This window comes from Nicotiana tabacum, chromosome 3, assembly GCF_000715075.1.
Source record: "Nicotiana tabacum cultivar K326 chromosome 3, ASM71507v2, whole genome shotgun sequence".
NCBI lineage: Eukaryota > Viridiplantae > Streptophyta > Magnoliopsida > Solanales > Solanaceae > Nicotiana > Nicotiana tabacum.
In genome coordinates this window covers 199860736-199887355 of record NC_134082.1, presented here as the reverse complement: position 1 = coordinate 199887355, position 26620 = coordinate 199860736, and the positions used below count along the sequence as shown (strand labels likewise).

At 35.2% G+C, this 26620-nt stretch overlaps 1 protein-coding gene across 3 annotated transcripts; it reads left to right on the top strand.

Annotated features, from left to right (window-relative positions):
* Nucleotides 1–1808: 1808 nt before the first annotated feature.
* LOC107815317 (uncharacterized) lies at nt 1809–6719 on the top strand. 3 transcript variants are annotated; one of them, XM_016640876.2, is made up of 12 exons: nt 1809–2215; nt 2327–2411; nt 2926–2998; nt 3370–3453; nt 3540–3656; nt 3974–4396; nt 4533–4927; nt 5015–5114; nt 5204–5263; nt 5339–5425; nt 5703–5831; nt 6247–6719. In XM_016640876.2, the coding sequence occupies exons 2-12, from the start codon at nt 2329–2331 to the stop codon at nt 6547–6549; spliced, it is 1854 nt and encodes a 617-aa protein (XP_016496362.1). In that variant the 5' UTR covers nt 1809–2215; nt 2327–2328; the 3' UTR covers nt 6550–6719. The 3 variants fall into 3 exon arrangements, with proteins under 3 accessions (XP_016496362.1, XP_075106501.1, XP_075106500.1); XM_075250400.1 differs by lacking the exon at nt 2926–2998 and having other exon boundaries at nt 2188–2215; XM_075250399.1 differs by lacking the exons at nt 1809–2215; nt 2327–2411 and adding an exon at nt 2446–2522.
* The last annotated feature ends 19901 nt before the right edge of the window (nt 6720–26620 follow it).

Sequence of the window (26620 nt, the reverse complement as noted above, 5' to 3'; positions counted from 1 at the left end):
AAAACTCCAATATATTATAATGGAGTTCCAACATAAGTATACTGGAACTCCAGCATAATATACTGGAGTTCCAGTATAATATACCGGTCCAGTATAATATGCTGGAAGTTTATACAAAGGTGCTCCATTCTCCAATATATTATGCTGGACTTTCCGCGTGTTGGAGTTCCAACATAATATGCTGGAAGTTCATACACAAGTGTACCGATCTCCAGTATATTATGCTGGACCGGTTCTTATTGCAGCAAAATAATGCTGTTTTTCAATGACTTTGTAAACGCTAACTATTTTTGAATGACCAGTCCGAAAACTGGCTAGCTCGTTCAATTTAACCCTGTTCGGAAGAAAACACTCCCTACCAAGAATTTTTTCATACTCATAACTCAAACACAAAATCTCTAATTAAGGAAAAAGCAAGCTCGGTCCGCTGCACCACCTCCTCCTTTGATTTGATGCTAATAAGAAAGAAGCTTTTCTACTGAGTAGTTGAACATCACGACAAAAACCAAAGGCCTGGCTGATGACTACATTTAGCGAATAGTATAGCTCTTTTTCTTTTGTCTCCTTCTTGGAAAAGGTCAAGTGTTAAGGTCCCTCCTTGAGCATATTTTATTTTCAGGATTCTATTGACAAACGTTAGTCTCTTTGGTACTCAAGGACAATTAGGTATCTTCTTTGCCTTCTCCTATTAGCCTTTAATTAAAATAAAAAAGAAGAAAATTTAGACAAAAGGAACCCCACAAAACTTCATTTCCTTTCAAGCATCCAATGTTCCCTTTAACCCCTCACTTTTCATCTCTTTTGAGGTATGGCACTACTTTTTTTTTTCTTTTAACCTTATATATGTTAAAAACCTTAATTTCACATATAGACATGGTTCCTTTCGATTACTGGCCCTTTTTTGTTATACTTGGTTAGCCACATTTAAGGACCCCCTCATGTAAAGGCAACAAAAGTTAAATGAATTTGGTACTTCAAGAAAAGTGCTGCTTCAAAATGGAAAAAGATTTATGATTTCCACAATAGCTTTAAAAAAGTAACAGTAAATTTCAAACACAAAATTTCTTTAAGAAAGCATAATTCCCCCCAAAAAAGAAAACTAAACTTTTTTTTGGTCTCTCTCTCCTCATGAAATTAGTCACATAAACCATGATTGAGCAACTGAAAGCTTCGTATTTATTTTAGCTAGTAAAGATTTTATGCCCTATATGTGAGGATTTGGTCGTTCTTGGGTATGAATCATATAATAATAATGATAATATCATAAGTACATGCATATACATGTGTGCATAGTTTTATAGTATATGAGTGGTTGAATTCACACGAAATACCTTATTAAGTGTGCCATAGGTCCTACAATTTTATACTAGTATACAACTTTTTTGTTGACCTCAAAAACAACCTTTGAAAGGCTCAATTTTCCATTAAAAAGTTTGTGTAGAAATACGTTATAACCTATGACCTATGGTCTATGGATTTGTAAATTAGCCAAACAAATAGAAAAATATACGGATTAAATTTGGGGACTAAGAGGTATACATAAGAGTGGGCACAAAGGTGTGGGACAAAGGGGTGAAAGGGCCGGTCAACAACTCCCACTAGCTTACCAACAACAAGTGAAACGAATGTGGAAAAATGGGTTGTCAATACTTGTAATATTGATTAATACATTTGAATTTGTTAGTAATCTGTTTTTAGTTTTAATTAAGCCCTTTAAGCCACCATTTTTATTCCTCCCTCCAATCCCTGACCTTTTGTGAACTCCTCTAATTTATGGTCAAGTAAATATACCTACTTTTAGATACCTTTGACATTTTAGAGCTTTAGTAGGAAGACTCTTGTCACTCTTTTACTCTTTTTCAGTAGAAAAAAGCTCCATTCACCTTCCCCTTCATTGCACAAAAGCTATATTGGGAATGTGGGAATAACAGATTTTTTGGAGCAAAAGAGAGCATCTGTTATCTGTTACTTTCAACTCATGGTCAAAAGGGCTGCCTTTTTTGGCCTTTATTCTGATTTCACACTGTTGAGCTTGAGCCCCAGTTAGTTCTTGAGTATGGTGGCTTGAGTTTTCTGCAAATGCAAGGAGAAAAAATGAGTTTTTGATTCGAAGCTGAGATTTTTAAGGCCTATTTGGGGTCTTTATGCCTGTGGGTCTATTTCCATCTTCCAAAAATCTGATTTTTGATAGTTAGCTGTATTGAAGTATGCAATGGTAAGTGTTCTGTGATCCATTTTGTTGCTGTTCCATTTACGCATGGGCCGAGAAAATTAGTTTCTTGATGGCTAATGGGGAAGCTTTTCGTTGTCATTGAGTGGGCTGCAGATATGGATTTTGAAGGGTTTAGTACCTGTACCAGTAAATTGCCTGGAAATAGAGTGACATCTTCTATACACACGCGTTCGAAGAGGTAGCCTTTGGATTTCTTCTTGTTTTATAATTTCTCATTTTCTCTTTCTTACTTCACTGCATTAGAGGTCTGCTTAACTGGAAAATTTGCTTATTGGGTATGTTCCCCAAGGTAGATAATACTTAGTGTTTTGTACAAAGAAACCTCTCCAGATCACATCTGTGCAATTATGTGTTTACTTGATGAACTGACCCTTGTTGCAATTTTCTTGGTACCATTGTGAGCTTAGCATTACTGCAAAATTAGGAAGCTTTTGTAGGAAGATTGGGAAAGGGGAAAGGGCTTTTGTATGATATGGACTATTAAATCTAGCATCCAAGTTTCTGAACTTCCATGCCATTTTCTTCTGTTCTTAAATCCTACTTCTTTAGTTCTGCATAAAGCATGTTTGTTTATTTTAGAAGTCTTTGGTGTAGTCCGGATATGCCCCGTGGCTAAATCTTTCCTTTATGTGGTTTCTTGAGTGTCGTCTACAGCTTTATTCAATCTTGTTATGTGGTTTCTGTAATGACAGCTTCCCGGATAAACGAGGACCCAAGGAGGACATTGTGGATCCTTCTGTAGAGGCCTCTAATCGATTGAAGTTGGTAAGGAAACTTCCATCTTGTCTTCTGATATTTAAAGGCTCTCAAGCTATACTGTGAGTGAAATTTTGCAATGTCAAAATGTTGGAAAAGGAAGGTAAAAGTTAAAAAAAAAAAAAAAACAGAATGGAACTCCCACATCATGCTGTCATGATCTTCTACCTAGCTTCCTGTATTCCTTGTCCTTCTCTGCTTTAAAATCCATTTCTCACTTTCTGTGTACTTGACCAAGGAAATGCTGAGACTGGATTCTTGTTTTCTAATATCTCTATGATTCGATTTATTAATTCTCTCTTCTTCAAACAGAAAGAAATAAGTACAACTCGTCGAGGTACCCAGCTTTTTCAACTGACATTCATTTTATATTTCACTAGGATATGAGGCACGCGAATGACAGTAATGTGAGCGAGAAGAAACAATCATCCACGGCTGAAGTTCAGAGTTCTCTGAGGCAAGAGGTAGCCTAACATAGATGATATATCTTTTCAGACAGTTGAATTAAATAGATTGTTAATGTAATTGTCAAAACCATATCTCACTGCAGATAATGCAGCTGGAGAGAAGATTACATGACCAAGTTGCAGTTCGATGTGCTCTTGAGAAAGCATTAGGGTATAAAACTTCTTCTCAAGATGTCAATGAAGTGACCTCAATGCCTAAGGTACCTCCTCCTGCTCCTTGTAGTCGTAAAATGAACTATATAATATGCTATATATTTGAGGTACTTCCAATTTGAAGAGCTGGATTTCAGATATGTGAGATGCACATATTATTAGCTTTAGATATACTGTCAGAGTATGTGTAAATTTGGGGATTTCCACATTTACAACTCTCTGTGAAGCTGGTTTCATAGTTTAAGGCTCAAATAGTCTATTGTTGTTGGCTCATGGTTGTTGTTAGATACTTTTCTTATATATTAGATGATCTGTTACCCTTGTCTTTGTCATATGCTGATTGTACTTTCTCAATTGATTCCAGCCAGCAACAGAACTGATTAGAGATATTGCAGTACTAGAGTTGGAAGTTGGGCATCTGGAACAGTATCTTCTCTCACTATACAGGAAAGCATTTGATCAACAAATCTCATCCTTGTCTCCTCCCACAAAAGATGTTAAACTAAAATCTCCTATAAGTACCTCAAGAAGGCGTCTTGAATTCTCCAATTCTGATGTGATGTTGAGAAGGCAAAACTCTTCATCCCGAGTTAATAGTCAAGCAGAATTAAATCCACGGAAAGAAACTAATAGCATGGCAGAAGACAAAATTAATGAGTCTGGAGTTAATAGAAGCCATTCTTCATTATCTCAGCGTTCAGCTCAGTCGAGCAGAGCTTCTCCACCTGAGGAGACACTGGGCAAAGCTTTGCGTGCTTGTCATTCTCAGCCTTTATCTATGATGGAGGTAATTTACCCGATGGAGACGAATTCTTGTTGCACTCTCTTTTGCATTAAAAGTCTTAGAAATGTGGAGTAGTTTTTTCTGTACAGAACCGATAAACTATAAAAAATTGAGCCGTCTGCGTATGCCTTCTTTGCAGTATGCGCAGAATGTTTCTTCAAATGTAATCAGTTTGGCGGAGCATCTTGGCACCCGTATCTCTGATCACGTTCCAGAGACACCAAATAAGCTGTCTGAGGATATGATAAAGTGCATGTGCACCATATATTGCAAGCTTGCTGATCCTCCACTAACAAATCCTGGTCTTTCATCGCCAACCTCATCTTTGTCTTCCATAAGTGCATTTTCTCCAAAAGACATATGGAGTCCAGGATTTAGGAATGATTCATCTTTTGATGTTCGGCTGGACAATCCTTTTCATGTGGAAGGGTTGAAGGAATTCAGTGGACCTTACAGCACTATGGTTGAAGTACAGTGTGTATATAGAGATACTCAGAAATTGGGGGATATTGAACCGATGTTACAGAATTTCAGGTGAGTACAGTTTGATATTCAGGCACCTCATGGCACGACTTTAGCTTTTTCTTACTGGATAATGCTCATTGAAGTGTCATAATGCAGGTCACTTATTTCTCGCTTAGAACAAATAGATCCACGAAAGTTGACTCACGAAGAGAAGCTAGCATTCTGGATTAACGTACATAATGCATTGGTGATGCATGTAAGGTTCCTCGTTGATTGTAGTTTTAGAAATCAATGAAGTCAATAACTACTTTTTAGCTGATGGTGGAGTTTTACTGTTCTGTGTAGGCATTTTTAGCTTACGGTATTCCCCAAAACAATGTGAAGAGAATATATCTACTCTTAAAGGTTAGCCAACAAACTTTTTTATTTGGCTAAGAGTTGCTTGGTGGAAATGTTGTCTTACCTTATTGCTTAATCCAGGCTGCCTATAATGTTGGAGGTCATGTAGTAAGTGCAGATGTGATACAGAACTCTATCCTGGGATGTCGAATGTCCAGACCAGGACAGGTATACCTCATGAGCTATTTTCTTGTTAGATGTCCGTTTCAGGTTAACTTACACGTGCAACAGTTGTTTTCTAAGCTAACACCTCAATACATATACTCTCTTTGAAGTATATCCCAAGAGCTTTAGCATCTTTATTTACCTCTTGTAGTCAAAATGTCTGAACTCTTTCCAGAATAATACTCAAGCCTAGTGTTTTTTGTTCTTAAAACATCGCTAATTCTACTGCTTTTGGAGAATTTGATACTTGAAATGCTGATAAAGTTCAATCTGGATGCAGTGGCTTCGCTTGTTACTTTCTTCTAAAGGAAAATTCAAGACGGGGGATGAAAGACAAACATACGCTATTGAACATCCAGAACCCCTACTGCATTTTTCACTCTGCTCTGGCAACCACTCAGATCCCGCGGTATTGGGCTATAATATGTTCTTGTTGTTATCTTCTCCATGAGCAATTTCATTAAACTACTGCTTTTGTTCATCGCAAAGCTAGAAATAGCATCAAGTTCCATCTTAAAACTAATTTAAGATCTGTGGACATCTATTCACCGGTCATGAAAATAGTTGATCTCTACTATGCAAATTCAGTTGCACGTTTGAAAAAAGTTGAATTAGTGGAGACGTGGAAGCCAGCCTCCTTGGCATCTATAAAATTGGATCTGGACTAAGAAGTCTCTGGAGACTAGTTTCATTCTTTTCTTCTGCACTTAATGATAGAAAGGAAGAAAAAGATGACAATATTTTGTAATCATTTGAGAACAAAATTTGATGACTAACGATTACGTTTGTTTGTCTAACGGGGGAGTCAAATGTTTTGTTCCCAGGTTCGAGTCTATACACCCAAGAGAGTATTTCAGGAGCTGGAAGTCGCAAAAGAAGAATATATCAGGGCTACCTTCGGTGTGAGGAAGGATCAGAAAATAGTTTTGCCAAAAGTAGTGGAGTCCTTTGCTAAGGATTCTGGCCTATGTCCTGCCGGTTTGATGGAGATGGTCCAGCAGTCTTTACCGGATTCTCTTAGAAAGAGCATTAAGAAGATTCCACAGGGGAAGGGCCGCAAGAACATTGAATGGGCTCCACATAATTTTGCTTTCCGGTATCTAATAATGAAGGACCTGGTGAAATGACTACTTTGATGGTATGTTTAAGCTTAATTGAGGATCCAGTTGTTTATTTCTTTTCTTTTTGAAAGGGGTCTCAATTTTTTTTTTCTTTCATCCCTTCTGTATAAATGAATGGTAATTTGTGTTAGAATGGAGGATGATCAAAGTTCCTATAATTTTGTGTCTTTGTGGAAGTGCCCTCCATTCTTTTGCTACTGCTACTAGAGCAAAGCTTACTTTGTGTGTAAGAACCAGCAATTTTGAGTTTCAGTCTCGTACATAAATCTAATTCATATTCATTGCTCAACTATCGCTGGAGTTTTAAAGTATTTATGTTTGTTTGGCGCAAAAAAGACAAAGAAAGCATATGTTAATAAAAAGCAATAGTTTTGGATTCTGCTTAAAATTGTAGATCAGAAAAGTGGAGACTAGATTAGTAAGGTTTCTCTCCAATTACATTTCCGGGTAGATTATAGAAACGTATGGTTAGAATAGTGGTTGTTGGAGCAAGTAGCTTGAGCACAACCAAGTTCCAGCGAGTTTTTCCAGACCACTTGGGTGTAAGAGAAGCATTCGTGGCCCTGTATGCAGGAGTTGTTAGCATAATTGTAAAACTTCTTTTCTGCAACCCAGATATCCACAGCTACTTGTGGTGGTATTGCAACCAATCCTCTAAACAGGAGTTGAAGTTGGCCATAGTTGATGCTGCTTAAGTTTGCAAAGCTACAGTTACGTTTGTCCCTCTGATAGCGCGTAATAATGCTGGTGGCATTAGCCAGCATCGTGCTCCATTTCAGAGGGCCAACACCACCTCAGCTCTTGCCTTGTTGTGAGCATCTAAGAACTCTTGGGCGGCACTGGATGGGGCAGCTGGAGTTGTGCCACCTGCAATTGGTGGTGCAACGCTCTGCCCTGACCCGTGATGTTCAGAGACAGCAATGAGTGATTGGAAGAGTAATGCGAGTAAGAAGAGCTTGGTCATTGTGTTTCTACTTTGAACTCGGGATAGTCAGTGAGCTGCTTTATATAAGTACAATGTCACTAGTTAGTTACACATATTTACATCACCATTTACTACAGAATACTTTAATTTTACTTCTCTACGGGCAATCATACCAATTGAATATATAACTTACTAAGGATTGTCCAAGAGTATATAAGGAGATAAATAGCGCATTCCTTAGCTAATGCGGGACACTCTGACACCGTCCCCATGCTCACGCTTAGAAACTGGAGCATAGAGTTGATTCGACACTCTAACACAGTGGAGGTGCCACATGCACCCAAGGGGTGTCAACCAACACCCCTTCGTCAGAAAATTACACTGTTTAGCTCAGTAATTTTTTTTAAATATGTATATATACTATATAATGACACCCCTTGACTTCTTGGTGAGTTCGTTTCTTTATATTTTGACTTCTCTTAATAAAAATCCTGGCTCTGTCACTGCTCTAACACCACACACGCTTGGCCTAACATCTAGAACAAGCGTAACTATACCTTAAAAACTAGCTTATGAGGTGAGTATTGTCCAAGACGAGACCCTCAACCAATACGGGACCATCTACCAGCTCAATAACTAAAGTAACTCTTTCTCGTCTGCATAATACTAATCAACTCATTGCAGCGGGTTGGAATGTATTTTTGTCCGTAACTACCTGCTGTTAATGCCAACTTGTTACGCGCTGTGAATAGAAATGAAGAAACACAAAGAGAAATGACATGCTTCTGTTAACGGAGGGGTGAAATCAGCTCAGCCATGTGACATGCTTCTCTTATTAACCATCAGTTCAGCACACCAAACTATACAACATATCTGAATACCTGCAATCATTTGATGGCGAAAAGAAGTTGTCCCCTATTTATTCTCGTGCCCATGCTGCTTATTTACTAATAGGGTGTTCACGGAAACGAAAAATCGAATCAAACCAAAAACCGACTCAAACCTAAGAAAAAAATAGACATATTTTTGGTTTGATTTGATCTTAATTTTTAATTTTAAAAACCGACAATATTTGGTTTGGTTTAGGTTTTAAGAAAAACTAACCAAAAAAATCAAATCAATCAGATTATCCAAATACCTATTTAAAAATTATAGTTACACACATATGTGTACACTTTTATATTAAATTCATAAAATCTTACAGTACATATTAATCTTTTACACTATTGGTTTGTAATCGAGTTCTTTGCCTTTATAGTAATTTAGTTCTTTGCCTTTACTTTCTAATTTGATTTGTAGTCTTTGTTTTGTTAAGTTTAATAATTTATTTCATGTTAAAAATAACTTGTCATTAATTGAGTGTTTAAATTATTCATCACTATTTTATGTAATTATCATCAAAATATATTGGTAAACGATAACTATTCATAGAGAGTAATTAGCTTGGAAGTGTTATGCTAGAATATAGTCCGTAGGACATGTGCATGACGTACGGTGTATTTCACATATTTATAGAAAGCCCAACAAAAAAAATCGAAAAGCTGACAAAATCGACAACAACTTAATCGATAAAAAATTAATTCAATTGCATTGGCTTGATTCCAGTAATAGAAAAATGGAAACTTAATTGGTTTGGTTTTTTAGGAGGAAAACCGACTCAAACCGAATCGTGAATACTACTTATTTACTGCTAGTCATCATTTAAAGAGAAACTCAAAGTCATAGAAACTTAGTGAAAATACAGAGGTTGGAGGAGATTTCTGAGACCCTTTGGATCTTAACGTGTTTGGATAAGAATATTGTTCTGTTTTTGTTTTGATTTAGTTTCAATTTTATTCTTTTATGAGTGTTTATGTTTGGTTTTGGAAGAGTTCTCTGGGTTTTTTTCAGAGATTTTTTTTTTCAAAATATAATTGTATTGTTTTTTCCAGCAAAACATGTTTGACCATTCGTGCTTTGACTCAGCAAAAAATTACAGAAATATCACACTTTTTGGGGTGGTCTTTAATTTCTAATCCACACTTTCTCCATCGGTCAAAAGTTAAAAAGATTGCCCATGAGACAAGTGAGGGGCAACACGTATTAAATTTGAAGTTTTGTCCATGGGCAAGCGAGGATATAAAATTCTAAACAGATTTTTTCATTCCTATACACTATTGGAAATATTATTACCCTAAATGTTCATGTTTAGTAAATTACCCTACCTACACAAGTTTTGTTTATAAAATATATACATTCCACCTTAAAAGGCTCCCAATCCATTATTAGTGCCTTCAATTAAGGGATTTAGTTACACCCTTTACTTTTTTTTTCTCTTCTTCACTAGATCACCAATTCTGGAGCATAAAACTCTCAACAACGACGTGCATGATCATGAATATTATTATGAAAACCAATTCTGGTAAGATACTAAATTTATTTCTAAAAAGTCTGTCTTCAAACTCTTTATGCTTTCACCAGGATTATGTAATGTTTGCTCCAAGCGGACAACCTAGATTAGTTCACTAAGATTAAAATTCACAAATTTTAATTTTAGTTTTATTTTGGTAAAGAATTCATGATTCTTGTAGGATTGAGGACACAAAGAAAACAATCCGTGCATTTGTGTCCCACCACTTTTCCTCCAGTTATGTACAATTATGACACGAATTGCCCCTTCAACTACCTTATATAATTTCAATATCACATTGTCTAAATTAAAAGAGACCGAAAAAATCTCAAAGCTTATGTCATAGGCTTGTAAAACTTATTTACAACTTTCATACATTATTTATACCCAGTTATATACAACTATAACATCATACAACTTAATCACATAGTAAAAACAAATTACAACTAATTATATATTGTACAACTTATCTACAACTTTCATACATTATTTCTACTCAGTTATATATAGCTACAATATAATACCACTTAAATATAATTTTTATACAAATTTTATACAATATATCTTTTGTATATTTTGTATCTAATTTATACATAGTAAAAATAAATTTCATACAACTAATTATATATTATACAATTTATCTACAACTTTCATACATTATTTCTACCCAGTTAAATACAACTACAATAACATACAACATAAATACAAACTTTATACAATGTCTTTTGTATATTTTGTATATGATTTATACATAGTAAAAACAAATTTCATGCAACTAATAATATATTATACAACTTATCTACAATTTTTGTACATTATTTCTACTCAGTTATATACAACTACAGTATCATATAACTTAAATATAATTTTTATACAATGTTGTTCAACTTTCATACAATAGTTAAATGAATAAAAGAAAAATAAATAAACAACAGAATACAATTTTTTTTTAACAATATTTCTACAATTTTTGCAATATAATGTATGTCGTGTCTTCTTCTTCTTCTTCTTCTTCTTCTTCTTCTTCTTCTTCTTCTTCTTCTTCGAGTTTCAATCTGAAATTCAGCCAAAACCAAGTCTAATCTTTACCAAAACCCCTCAAAATTGAGATATAAACTCCAAACCAAATTCCCAATTATTTGCAACAACACCCAATTCAAACAAATAATGATTTTTGAAAACCCAAATTCGAATTCAAAGCTTCAAAGTTTTTTAATGGCTGTCAATGGTAGAATTGTTGTTCTCTTTTCCTTTGCTTTATATTACTGAAATTTGGGATTGAGAGATAGAGAGAGACGTAGAGAGAATTCTCAATTCTTTGCAACAACATTCAATCCAAACAAACAATGTCTTTTGAAAACCCAATTTCGAATTCAAAGCTTCAAATCTTTTTAATTGTAATAGCCCAGCCCGCTAGTGATATTGTCCGCTCTGGGCCTAGGCCCTCACGGGTTTAAAACGCGTCACTAGGGTCTAAAGCTTGTTAACTTATATACCCAGCACCCCTCTTGTGTTTTGCCGATGTGAGACTCTGTCTAAAGTGTGGGATGTTACATACACCCCCTCTTTTGGACTCAGCGTCCTCGCTGAGGTTTGCCCCACCTCATGGGATTTGCCTAGACTCAGCACTGAGGTTTTGCCCCGCCTAACCGGAATTTGCCTAAACTCAATTGATCTCTAATCTACATCAGTATGACTGACACAAGAGTGACTCTGATACCATCTGTAACTGCCCAGCCCGCTAGTGATATTGTCCGCTTTGGGACTAGACCCTCACGGGTTTAAAACGTGTCACTAGGGTCTAAGGCTTGTTAACTTATATACCCAGCATCCCTCTTGTGTTTTGCCGATGTGGGACTCTGTCTAAAGTCTGGGATGTTACATTAATGGTTGTTAATGGTGGAGGGGTTACAAATTTTCGCTAGTTTTAGAAGAGGAAATAGTGGGTGATTGAAGAGGAAATCGTGGGGTGTGGTTTGATACGTGGGTGAGGGGGTGAGATTTGGAGAGAGAAACTTGGAGGGAGTGGGAATATACGGTAGAGTTAAATTAAAAGACTAATTAATACCATTAAACCCCTAAAATGTACATAAATGGTAATTAGGTATATAAAAGGTAATTATATTAAAAGTTAAGCGTGGAGGGTAATATAGTTTACTATATGACATAAGAATGTAAAAATCTCTATTCTAGATATCCATTTTGATGTGTACCTCATGCTCTTTTGTTACGCTGGACAATCCAATTCTTAAGGCCCAATATTTAAGAAAGGAATTTTTACCTCTTATAGCAAAAATTAACACCTTATTTATTTTAAATAAATACCATTTAAAAAAATTATATTCTATAGATAGATTTTAAGGTTTATAGCAAAATATTTAATTTTGGTTACCTCCTAGCCCTAAGCCACTAAATACGCAATTAGTTACATTATTTTCTTTCTCTCTCTACTTTGATACATCACATTCTCTTCCCCTCCCATTAAAATTTCTCTGCTACGCCGACGATGACAATCGTGTCTTCTTTCAAAAAATTCTTTAAAAATATGTATTAGCCCCAAAGCTGCTGACACAGGTCAAACATCAAGATTTTTTTATAAACTAATCCCGAAGCAGCTGACACAGGTCAAACATCTCAGTGTCAAGGACGGGTAAATCACCTTGGAATGATATGGGCAACAAAATTTTCCCTTGATACTTCATCTTCCGAAATGTTAAAATCATTCTTGACCGTCGTACCACTGCCGCGTCCCTCTCCGCCCTTACTGCCCATCTTTCCCGTTCCCTTTACATTGTAATTCAATGTGTCTCGTTGTATTCCATGTATTTCATTGTATTCATTATCTTTTTTTCTCATTGTATTTCAATGTATCCCGCTGCATTCACTGTCTCGCTATATGCCATGAATGTATTCATAAGTTTTTTAATTAATATAATTTATGTATTCTGATGTTTTATTTAATTTTTCTGAAGATTGCTATGCTTTTGGGGTATTTTTTGGTTGAGAATCTTTTTTATAACTGAAAATACAAAATTTGTGTGTTATAATTGAGTTTGTTGAGTTATATTAGGAGTCTATTATGTTAATTGATTCACTTTCCGTTTTAAAAACAGTGTAATCCCCTATTTCACGCCGTGAATACAGTCGAATACAATAATTTGTCCAGCTGTAATCTCATGTTTCACTCCATGAATACAGTCGAATACACTCGAATACAACAACTGATTAGCTGGACTTCCCTGATTCACGCCTATTTTTGCTACTGTATTCATGAATACAATAGCTTAAATATATCAAATACATCTTATAACTACATAAAAGATATCTATAATTCGTAATATAGCAAATAATATTTATAGATGGCTTATAACTACTAAAAGATAGTACTTTATGAAAATTTCCCTTTTAAGAAATCGATTTTGGGCCTAAACCACATTGCTGTTGTTGGATAGTAGCTGATGAGAGAAGGGCAGAAGGCAAAAATCCAGAGCTTTTTTCACAGAATACAAGACTTGGAGCAAGATTGATTTTAACGGGAACATGAACAAGTTTAATTCTATGGTTTAATGTATTAATCTTCATTTTGATAAATATTTTTTTTGGCTATTAGTATTCGAGTCATCAAACAAATTTAGTAGACAATTTATTGGTATTCAGATAATTAAATTAGTATGTCAAAATGGAAAAGCATCGAAAAATAATTCCCAATCACCTCAGCATGCTTGAAATAGAAAGCAGAGAATAAGGAGCATAAATTAAGAATACATAAAGAAATAGGATCTCAAAAGAAAACAATTTCACAGAAGAGATAATTTGATCATGAGTGTGAATATTCTCCTTGCTACATTAACTTTTCTTTGATATAAATTTTCAAATTTTGTATGTACATCGATACATATGATATCGATAGAGAAATTGGAAAATGTTCTTGAAAAAGAGAAGGGTAAAGTTGATTGATGTCATATGAGTTCATTGATATCAAACTGTTTAGGTGTGGGATAAGGAAGGATCGTCTTTTTACCAGAAAGAAAAAGGCCAAACACATAGACAGGCCATTAAATTTGGCTTAATTTTTTATTTTGGCATTTTAATTCAGTCTTGTTTTATTTTGGTCCTTTTGTTCTACTTTAACACAAAAGCTGACTAGATTCCATGTGTGATTTGTCTCACCCTTGTAGGTGCGTGAGAGTCATTTTTTAAGCCAAATTTCATACTCCCAACGCAGAGGCGGATCCAGAATTTAAATTATATGGATTTAATTTTAATATTTTTAACATTGAACCCATTATATTTTTAAAGTTAAAGATTTATATCTATTATTTTTGCAATTTTAATGAATTTTTACTCGTCAAAAATTATAGGTTTAGTTGAACCCGTAGTTATTACTGAAAATATATATATAAAAAAAATTCCTGAGGGAAGGGGGCAGAAAAACAAAAAAAAAATAATAATTTAAAATTACAAAAAATAAAATTGCTGGGGGGGAGGCAGTGGGGTGGGGGCGGAAGTAGCAGCTTGGTATTTGTATGCGCAATATTTTTACCTGGGATAAAAGTTTTTGTGTTAAAATGGAATAAAAGAAATGAAGTTGGAGGGCCAAAATGAAACAAAATTGATTAAAATACCAAAATAAAAATTGGGCCCAATTTAATGGTCCGTCTATGTTTGGCCCAAGAAAAATAAGGATGGACCACCAGCACAGCACCTGAATAGTGAATAGTGAATACCCATACATTAGTTGCAGCACAGACACGTCATGGCAATTAAGTCTCTCAACATTCGGCGATATACCTACTTTTTCATTTTGTATAATTGGAAGTATTTGAAAAAATTTCTTAAAATCTTTTGTAAGCTACATGACTTAAATCAGTATGTAGAAGAAACTCAAAATCCTTGAACGCAACTTTTTTTGAACAGCAATTTGTCTTCAAGTTTGTGCCCTTCGTTTGCTAAAGATCGGCACATGTCGATTTGCCCTCATCTTGATATGTGTAATTAGGAGGGGCAAACAGGCGGTGTGTCGGGTCGAATGTGGTTCGGATCGAAAACGGATAATAAAAAAATAGATAAATTATTCAATCCGACCCATATTTAATACTGATAAAGAAAAGGTTAATCGGCGGATAATATGGGTAACCATATTATCCTTGACTTTTTGCATATAATCACTTTTGAGAGAATTCCTAGTCTCCCTAACTTGAGGAACCCCCAATTTGAGGCTTTACAAATGTAAAGGTTAGACCTATTATGACACGACCCAAAATTCACTAAGTGTCGTGATGGCGCCGGACACTGCTGTCAGGCAAGCCAACCAAAATACTAAATTAAATTCTCGTTTTAATAATTTTTTAGAACTATGATTTTCCTTCAATTTTACCAGTAAAAGATAATCGTTTCAAATCAAATATGAATGTTAAGCAGTTAATACAAGATATCCCATAATCATCCCAGAACCCGGTGTCACAAGTGCATAAGCATTTACTATGGAATAAAATAAAATACAGTAACTGTCCGGAATACAAGGTGGACAGTAATGACAACACCATAAAATACTCTGAAGGGGACTCTGCTGGCTGCGGGTCGTCTCGACAAATGCAGCTCACCTAAGTCTCCGTATCAACTATGCCGCTATGCTACTAAGCCACTAGACACATATGAAGTTGTGCAACAAAAATGCACAACAAGTGTAGTATGAGTACGAAAACAACGTGTACCCCATGAGTATCCCGTCTAATCTCGAAGAAGTAGAGACGAGACGTCGACTTCGACACTTACTAGTGGTCCAATGATAATATAGCAAAAATGTGAGGAGATCAAGGAATTTAATAAAACAACAATTAAAATTCATAAAGCCAGATAGCAGGTAAACAACTTCCCAAATAATAATGGATTTCCAAAGATTTACCTTTCATTATCTTTATCAATTCTCCGGCCAGAAAAGGCAAATGTCAACATCTATAAATCTCAAGCAACAATACAAGCATGTGCATATCATGATGAGGTCATACCGCCCGATCCAACATAAATGTAAAATGTGCACTGCTGAGGGTCGAACGACGCGAACCATAGATGCATCTATTACCCCGCTCGCGAATCATCCATTGACGCAGTCAACATAAAATAAACAAATACTCTGCTCGCGAATCATACATGTGACACAGGTACACATAGAATCACATATTCAAACAGTTAATCAAGACTTCATTAGGGAACAACTATCCAAGGAAAATCCAAATTCTTTTTTTTTTACGATTTAAGAAAAATGAAATTTAATCCTTTTAGAAATTCATTTACCAATTCGATAGAATTTAAGCAATTCAAACCGCCAATAGGATTACAAATATTTTCAAGTACAACATACTTTTAGGTCCTAGACTATCCGGACAATAGCATAATAGTAGCTACGCACGGATTCTCGTCACCTCGTGCATACGTAGCCCCCACAAATAGGAGCACATAACTAATTAACTCGCCTATGGGGACAATGCCCTTTTACAAGGTTAGAAAGGAGACTCACCTCGCTCCGAAGATCCAATCCGGCATTCCACGCTCTTCCGAAGACTCGAATCGATGCATAATGCTCCAATGCTAGCCAATAATTATGCAAATCCATTAATATATGTTAAATTACTCATTACAATCCAATTTATAATAATTCTTAACCCTGATCGAAAAGTTGACAAAATTTCCCTCGGGCCCACGTGCCTGGAGTCCGAAATTTTTCGAAGATAAAGTTTACCCATGAGCTCACGAACTCAACTATATGATTTTCGCTTAATTTCATACCCAAAATCGTGGTCAAAATCCAAAAATATTAATTTTCTAGGTTTTCCCTCAAACCCCAAGTTTCTACAAATTTTCATGCTCAAATCCGTAACAAAACCATGTATTTAACGTCTAATGAGTGGGAACAACTTACCTTGACATAGATGAAGAAAATCTCCCTTCCGAAAGCTACAAAATCGTCCAACCCAAAGTGAAAATGGGTGGAATGAACCAAAACTCGATTTTTAAAGAGAGCTCACTGCCTCCAGTCCTTTCGCACCTGCGGTCTCTTGACCGCTTCTGCGGTCCCGCAGGTGCGGTCCAATTGCCGCTTCTGCGGTCCGAGGCTCCCAACCTATTTCCGCTTCTGCGCTCCTTCTTCTGCAGGTGCCCAGGCCGCATCTACGGTCCCAACTTTCTCCCTTCTCCACCACATCTACGCTCCTTTGGCCACTTCTGCGGCTCCGCACCAGCGGCCAAATCTTCGCAGGTGCGGTTATACCAGATATTAACTGCTTCAGCTATTCTTCCAAATTCTAATACGATCCGTTAACCATCCGGAATCCACCCGAGGCCCCCGGGACCCCGTCCAATCACACCAACCAGTCCCAAAATACATTACGGACTTGCTTGAGGCCTCAAATCATATCAAACAATGCTAAAATTATGAATCTACCTCCAATCCAATGTAATGAACTTTAGAATCTCAAACTTCTACATTCGATGCCGAAACCTATCAGATCACGTCCGATTTACCTCAAATTTTGCACACAAGTCATATTCGACATTACAGACCTGTTCCAACTTTCGGATTGGAATCCGACCTCGATATCAAAAAGTCAAACTCTCGGCCAAACTTCTCATTAACCTTCAAATTTCTATCTTTAGCCAAATGACTTCAAAATGATCTACGGACCTCCGAATTCATTTCCGATCGTGCTCCCAATACCAGTATCACCATACGGAGTTACTCCCAGACTCGGAATCCTGAACAGACATCGATAACACTGAAATGCACTTCAACCCAAACTTATGAAATTCTTCCAAAATGCTAACTTCCACAACAGGCGCCGAAACGTTCCTGGGTTTTCCAAAAACCATTTCGGACATAAGCCCAAGTCCGAAATCATTACACAAACCTGCTGAAACCTTTGAATCCCGATTCTGAGGTCGTTTACTCAAAAATCCAACCTTAGTCAATTCTTTCAACTTAAAGCTTTTGAAATGAGAATTCTCTTTCCAAATCAACTCCGAACTTCCCGGAATTCAATTATAACCGTGCGCACAAGTCATAATACCTGAAGTGAAGCTGCTCATGGCCTCAAACTGCAGAACGACGCGCTAGAGCTTGAAACAACCGGTCGGATTGTTACACATTGGTTACCCATTTGTTATCCATTTTCTCAATGGATAATGTGGTTCTTATTCATATTTGACCCGTTTTTAAAAAGTTCATTATCCAACCCATTTTTGTGTGGATAATATGGGTGGTTAACTATTTTCTTTTAACTATTTTGCCATCCCTAATCTGAAATGAGGTTTGAAAATGGACTTTTAATTAACTACGCAGGTGGTGTATTATTTGGTTTTAGATTAAAAACATGCGTCTAATAAATAGTTTAATTCATTATGTACGCAATATAATTTTTTTATATACAATTTTTTGCTAAAAGGTGTTCTACTGACCCCCTTCATTATATGTGGCTACCCCACTGTGTTCTCCTTATTGATAAACCTAACGGATTTGTTTCCACTTCTAAATCTTTGTATACCAAATATTTTGCTAGTGTTAGGACACTCCCAATCTTCCTGTCCATTTCATTATCCTCATTTTTATCTTCTCTTTAGATTTAGCATTATCAGGATTTGATACTTTGAACTGTTCCATTGAATTGATGGACTTAATGTTAGCAGCAACAATTTGTGTCGCTAGTATAATTTACAAGGGAAACTTTAAAAGAATACTAAAAAGTACGACACGACATGAAGAATATTACTATAGTACAACTTAAGATGAAGCAACGTGAAATAAAATCTGCAAAGTGATAAGGATGTTTGATCTTTCAAACGCATTAATCTAGGGACCAATCAAAAGAACTGCCTTTTAAATTGATAGGATTAATTCTACTCTTATCTACTATCAACTTGAGAACTATTTTTAGTGGTAGATAGTGAAAAGCCCTTATATAATTGTCTTTAATTTCTTAATTATCTCTTGAAAAGATTTTAAGATTTCACTGAGAATAAAATCTATTCCGCTTTCTGGTTCTATGGTGCACCAAATTCAAACACATGTTATATTTACCTCTACTTTAATTCATGGAAACATAAGATATTTGCGATAAGAGTAGAAACATCACTCGCCAGTCGTCCCTATAACAGGTTTAAAAGTTGTTTAACATTTTTGTCGAACATATAATTGTTATATCCCGTGAGTTTAACAATATTGACACCCCTGGTGGAATAAGCAAATCCATAATAGACTTGGATAGACGTCGGTCTAGTTATGCCCGTCGTAGTCTATTTATCCAATCAGAGAATGAAGTCTCATTTTTATTGTAAAGACTGTAAACATTTAATTTTTGCTCTTTCTATTTCTCCTACATTATATTTTTTATAGGTTTATTGTGTGTGTTTATAGATTCTAGCATTGGATTATTAAGGGGGTTTTAAGGTTTAGATTAGTGCCATTTTCAGTTGAGTTATGCACAAATCAGGCCCAATTTTTTAGCCCAATTCGGCCGACCCAGTCCAATTGTTGGTTTGTCAAGACCCGGATCAAAACGACGTAGTTTCATAATAAAACTACTCCATTTCAATAAATGAAACATGATCAAATCTTACCCATCCATTCCATCTTAATCCAATTACTCTCATTCATTCTTGGCCTAGGTATTTAAATCCTAAAAAATCTGAAAATTATCCCCATTTTCACCCATAATTCTTTTCTCCTTCCCCTCTCTTCTCTCTCTTTTCACTCTCTCTTTGCCGCCTTTAGCCGCCGCCGGAAATCACCCACCGACGGCAGACCACCTCCAAACACCTTAAAATTCACACCATGTAATCTCCACAACCTCCTCTTTTCATATCTCCAAACCAAATCCTTCAAAAACCCCTCAAACTCTTTGAATCTTAGATCTAGAAAATTTTACCCGTCATTTTTTTTGTCCAAATTCTTGAAGCTCTAACCACTACCACCCCATAACACCTACATCAATGGATAGAACTCCTCAAGACCTACCTATTGATTCCAATTCTACCCCAAAAATCTGGCGACCATAATCCGGCCAAATTTCTGCAACCTCCCCGAACACCCTCTTTTGGCATACCACCATTTTTTCGGCCTTTTGATTTGTAAAATGGTAAAAATCCTATTCTTTTTCATGGCTGATTTTTTATTTTATTTTTAATTTTCAGATTTTATTTTGTCTCTTAATAATTATTTTAGCATTAGTTTTTGATGTTCGAAATATTAAATTTCGTGTTTTTGCACTTGTTGAAGTGGTAAAATTATTTTGTATTGATGAAAGTGAGGTAGTGAAGAATTACTTGAGAGTATAGGGTAATTGTTTTTTTTTAACTGCTTCAAGACTTTGTGAGTACAAAACTCAAAAGTCATTTGTTTGGTAAGAAAATATAGACTTTTGGATAATTTTTGAATAAAAGTCTATCTTTGAATAGTGAAGAGCAGATTTTGTTTGTAATATTCTCTATTGGACAAGATTGAACCAAAAAAGTCTTGCTTTTGAATTTAAGAGTAGATTTTGTGAAAAAATCTGTCAAAAAGATTGACTTTTAATCTTTAAATAGCTGGTTGTTTTATCAGATATAAAAAAGAAGAAGGAGGACACTCCATCAAACTTAGAGATCTCTACATACACAAAAAAGAGGAAAAAATCAGTAGCTATAATATCCCTTAGCAGCTGAAAATTGTGAGCTTTTGTGAGTTGATTCTTAAGTGAAAAACTTGCTTAAGGAAAATAGAGTAGTCTTGAAATTTTTTTCTGGAGTTACATAATTGTTTGTTTCAACTGTTTTGCTGGGGTATTTCTAGTTTATTTTCTTGGGTTTGAATCTACCGGTTGTCGCTGTCTTTTGCTGTTGTTGTTGCCGTTTAATCGTTTTGCTGTTGATTTTGGAAAGAGCTGACTCTGCTGTATTTGTTCTTCTTTCTGCTGTCCAGGTAATTTTCGGACCATGTAAACTCATAAAATCGAGTTGGAATGAAAGATAATGAAGCTGGAAAATATTAGTAGCTTTATCCTTCTATTGTAATTCATTTTTATATGCTCTTGAATGTTTGATAATGTTATAACGATATGTTAGTTAATTAAATTGTGTTAACCATCTTTAATTATTTTTATTTTTATTTTTGCTAAAGCATTAGATATAATTCCACTGGGCATTTGGTTGTCTGAAAGGAGCATATATATTAAAATTTGAACCCTTGTAGCCATGTTTGTCCCTTTGTTGTCACCAAGCTAAGTTATTATTATTATTATTATTATTATTATTATTATTATTATTATTATTATTATTATTATTATTATTATTATTATTATTATTATTATATTTTAGAGTCCCAATAATCTTTTTTTATCTCTTAAAAAATACTTATTTAGTAAGGTAGTTAAGTTGTAGATTAGAAAGACAATCTGTAAACTTATTTTTGTAAATAGTTGGCTACGGATTGCAAATAGCAAGATAGGGCCAAATCTGTAACATAGCTTTAAAAGGCCATATCTGCAGATTTAAAGTCCAAAAGCAAATGGGCTCATGTCCAAGACATGAGCTCATTTGACTCCATCAACCCAATAGTGGGCTGCCTCATTCAACGTCAAGACAAGCCCACATCTTACTAGTTTTAAGCAATGTCAATTAATAATGGAATTTTTACCTCCTATAGCAAAGGTTAAGACCTTATTTATTTTAAATAAATACCATTTAAAAAAATTATATTCTATAGATATCTTTTAAGGTTTATAGCAAATTATTTAATTTTGGTTACCTCCTAGCCCTAAGCCACTAAATACGCTAATTAGTTACACTATTTTCTTTCTCTCTCTACGTTGATACATCCCATTCTCTTCCCCCATCCCATTAAAATTTCTGATCTCCTCCTCCTTCCAACGAATTTGTGCAAAACCCACCTCAAATATTGCTCCGACTTCCACATCCGACAACTGCAACGGCATATTCCTAATGGTTAATCAATTATTCTTAGTGAAAGAATAATTACTTTCTGCACACGATAGATTGGTAATTTGGTATTTGAACTTAAAGGACAACTCCACAAACAGGGAATAGATTTTTTTTTTCTTGCTTCAATAACATAGTTTGGGGTTGCAGTCGTTTTCTTCTTCTACAGGAGACGACTCCAACGGATTTGGATCTTTTTCGTTGTCTTCTTTTTTTTCTTCTTTCTCTCAACACTGCTTATGGAATCATGGTCGGAATTCGATGGGTCGTCGGAAATTGTCGACTAAAATTGATCGTCTGAAGTTTGGGGTTGAGCAATTTGAAGATTCTGTTTCCTTTTTTTTAAAGAGCATTTCAATGTATCTCGTTGTATTTCTATGTATTTCATTGTATTCAATATCTTTTTTTTCTTTGTAAATCAATGTATCTCGTTGTATTCCATATATTTCATTGTATTCAGTGTCTTTTTTTCTCATTATATTTCAATGTATCCCTCTGTATTCTGTCTATTTCATTGTATTCATTGTCTCGCTATATGTATGAATGTATTCGATTGTATTTATTTAATTAATATAATTTATGTATTCAGATGTATTATATAATTTCTCTAAAGATTGCTATGTTTTTGGGGTATTTTGCGGTTAAGAATCTTTTTTATAAGTGAAAAATACAAAATTTGTGTGTTATAATTGTGTTTGAGTTATATTAGGAGTCCATTATGTTAATTGATTCACTTTCCGTTTTAAAAATAGTGTAATCCCCTATTTCACGCAGTGAATATAGTCAAATACAGTCGAATACAATAATCTGTCCAGCTGTAATCCCATATTTCACTCCATGAATACAGTCGAATACACTCGAATACAACAACTGATTAGCTGGACTTCCCTAATTCACGCCTATTTTTGCTACTGTATTCATGAATACAATAGCTTAAATACATCAAATACATCTTATAGCCACAAAAAAGATATCTATATTCCGTAATATAGCAAATGGTATCTATAAATAGCTAATTACTACTAAAAAGTAGTGTTTTATGAAAATTTCTCTTTAAACATTCACTATATCCTCTTGGTAAAAGAAGTCCATATCCGGCTCGATTTGGGTCCAGGAACAATTCAGACGGAGACTTTATTCCAGTTTCTAAAATGTCGAGTGGCCAACTAAAATAATGTATCTCATGACTTTGCTTACGAATTATCTTGATCACTTAAGTGTTGTACTTGTTAGAGTTTGTCCTCATTTTTTTAATTCTTTTTGAGTTTTTGCATTACTCGATCGATCGAAGGGTAATATATTTATCATAATTGATTTTACTAAAAGGAAAACAAAAATCTCTTCCATATTTGTTTGATCCTTTTTCTTAAGAAATGTATTGGACTTGTATATATTGGTATTATTTATAATGCAAAGGCAAAAATTTCTTTTTGAAAAATTCATTTATAACCAATAGTCATAATTCATTTTATTTTTTCAATCTATTTCCAAGTGGCTTCTTGCATGAAGCCTTAAATCCAAGTGTTGAACGGCTTTGACAAGTGGCTATGCAAATCTACCATGTGTCTTCATGCATGGAAGATTAGATACACTTGTCAAATGGACTAATATATTTGGACAAGTGTTAAAGACTCTCTACACTTGTCATATATGCAACTTCCCTAATTGACGATAAATAAGATGATCATTAGCCATCATATTCACTCAATTCTTAACCAATAATTCATCTTGCTAATCATCACTTTCTTCCAACAACATTTTAATTTCTGTAACAATTACAGAAAAAACTTTCATCTTCTCTTCTTTCTGGGCAACTTTTTTGTGCAAATTCTAAACTTTTAGCCACGAGTGCACGTGTTTGGAGGTGTTGTGGAAACTTGGGGAGCGACCGGTCTTAACGATTTGCACCCAGTCGGGCCGAAACCGCTTTCAAGGTAGTGACTTGCCAGGACATAGTATTTTTGATAAGTTGTTCTTCTTTCCTTCTGTTGAGTTTCTTTTTAAGATGAAAAAGTCTTAAAAAGAGGGTGAATGGGAAATGAAGGGAAAATAAAATTTTGAGTGAAATTTTAAGTTTCCCTCTCTTGACAATGAGACATTGTCCCATATTGGATGAGGAAAAGGCTTTTGGTGGGTATATATACAATTGCTCTTCTTGTAGCTCTTAAAGAGTTAAGAAGAAGGCCAACTTCGCGTCGTCGTCGTCGTCGTCGCTCGCTCGGCTTCGGCTTCGGCTACAACTTCGGCTTCGAATTTGGATCGATTGATTGATTAATTTTTTGGACCAAATTTATTTGTTAATAGTGAATATTAATATAATATTATCCGTGTTTATAACGGAGTTTTCCAATCCGTGGATAGAATCCAAGTGTTCCAGCAGCCTAGTGTTTTTCCCACCATGGCCAAGTGCTTGCTCCATAACAGCAAGTGCTCCAAGTGATTGCTCCAATAGCAACCTAGTGCATGCTCCACCATGGGAAAATGAATGGCATTTCATCAGCTGGTTGCACTATAAATATGTGCAGTAGCTTGTTGAAAATATACGAACGGACAGAAACGGAATTGAGAGCAATCTGCCTGTTGTTGATCTCCTCTTCAGTTCAAACTCAACGTTGGCTATAAATTGCAGTCCTTCCACTCAGAATTCTCATTCAACTTCTGAGTTCTCCTCCCTTGTTCTGCATTGTTTTAAACTACAAACAAAGTAACCGTAAGTGTGATTTGCTGCCGAACTTTGTGTTCGCTGAAACACTGGGGTTTGAAGTACTGCTACACCAGTGTGTAATTCGTTCTATCTTGGGAGGAAATAATCCATAACCTTGGGTACTAGGAGGGATTAAATTCCTTAAAGAAACACTGTGAATTCAGTGGGCTCGAATTAATTACTTTTTTGTTTATATTTTCGTTTATACGCTAACTTTATTTTCTCGAGAATTATTATTTACAAATACAGCAAGTAAGAAGATACAACCAACAAGCTTAAGGAATTTTATTTTATTTCTGTATTTGTGTTATACTTACTGCTCTGGAGATTAAAACCTTTGTGGTTTTGTCTACTCCCGTTTTGGAGATTAAAGTCTTCGTGGTATTTTGTTGGAGATTAAAATCTACGTAATTTTTTACTCCAGTTTTAAAGCCTTCGTGGCGGTTTGTGTGAGATTAAAATCTACGTGATTTTTTCCTCCAGTATTAAAACCTTCGTGGCGGTTTGTTGGAGATTAAAATCTACGTGATTTTTTTACTCCAAGTTTAAATGTTTACTAAACGTTTGTTTTGTCATTCTTTTACAGAAAAAAATGACGAATGACAACGGAAACCAAACTGGTCTGATGGTGACTGCCAATGCATCGACATGGTTTCCGAAGAAGGGTCAAGCAAACATGATTGAAAAGCACGAAGATATTGATGACTTGTGTGCTATGGAGTGGTGGATTGATTCTGGAGCCACTCGCTATATTTGTTCTGTGAGGGAAGAATTTTCTACATATGTTTCTGCTGGGCCCGAAGAGACGCTTTCTATGAAAAATGCTGCAACAGCAAAAATTGAAGGATATGGGAAGATATTTCTCAAAATGACTTCTGGCAAAGTCATGACTTTGAACAACGTCCTTCATGTTCCCGAAATTAGGAAGAACTTAGTCTCTACTGGACTTCTTGTAAAGCACGATTTCAAGTGCGTGTTTGTATCCGACAAGGTGGTGATAAGTAAGAACAAAATATTTGTAGGAAAAGGTTACCTTACTAAGGGTCTTTTCAAGCTGAATGTAATAGTTGTCGAAAATAATAATAAAACTTCAGCTTCTTCTTACTTACTAGAGTCAAATGATTATGGCATGTACGTTTGGGTCATGTCAATTATAAAACCTTGCGGAAAATAATTAACTTGGAAGTATTGCCTAAGTTTGAATGCTAAAAATCAAAATGTCAAATATGTGTGGAATCTAAGTATATTAACCATCTTTATAAGTCGGTTGAAAGGAATTCAAATCCTTTAGACTTAATTCACATAGATATTTGTGACATGAAATCAATACCATCTCGCGGTGGAAAGAAGTATTTCATAACTTTTATTGACGACAGTACGCGATATTGCTATGTTTACTTACTTAAGAGTAAAGATGAAACAACAGACGCATTTAGGCAATATAAAAATGAAGTTGAAACACAACTTAACAAGAAAGTCAAAATGATAAAAAGTGATAGGAGTGGTGAATATGAATCTCCTTTGAAGAAATATGTCTAGAATATGGAATTATTCATCAAACAACAGCCCCTTATATACCCCAATCCAATGGGATTGCGGAAAGAAAGAATCGTTCATTAAAGGAGATGATGAACGCATTGTTGATAAGTTCTGGTTTGCCACCGAACTTATGGGGGGAAGTTGTTCTTATGGCTAACCGGATACTAAATCGAGTACCCCATAGCAAAACACAATCCATTCCATATGAAAAATGGAAAGGAAGGAAGTCCAGCTTGAATTATTTGAAAGTGTGGGGGTGTTTGGCAAAAGTGTAAGTTCCTAAACCCAAAAGGGTAAAAATAGGACCGAAAACAGTTGATTGTATTTTCATAGGATATGCGACCAATAGTAAAGCATATCGATTTCTGATTCATAAATCAGAAAATTCCGACATTCACAATAATATGGTTATAGAATCAGATAATGCTGAGTTCTTTGAAAATATATATTCGTATAAAAAGGAATGTGAGTCATTTGGTGAAGGATCTAAACGACCTCGGGAAGAAACAAAAGAAAGTACATTTAATCAGGAGGATCCAAGACGTAGTAAACGTCA

Bases quoted from the DNA above. Each gene is read 5' to 3' on its own strand.
- LOC107815317 (XM_016640876.2), top strand. From the start codon at position 2,329: ATGGATTTTGAAGGGTTTAGTACCTGTACCAGTAAATTGCCTGGAAAT. The intron at 2,999-3,369 runs GTAAGGAAACTT...ATATTTCACTAG, and splicing joins CCTCTAATCGATTGAAGTTG to GATATGAGGCACGCGAATGA. The intron at 5,264-5,338 runs GTTAGCCAACAA...TGCTTAATCCAG, and splicing joins GAATATATCTACTCTTAAAG to GCTGCCTATAATGTTGGAGG.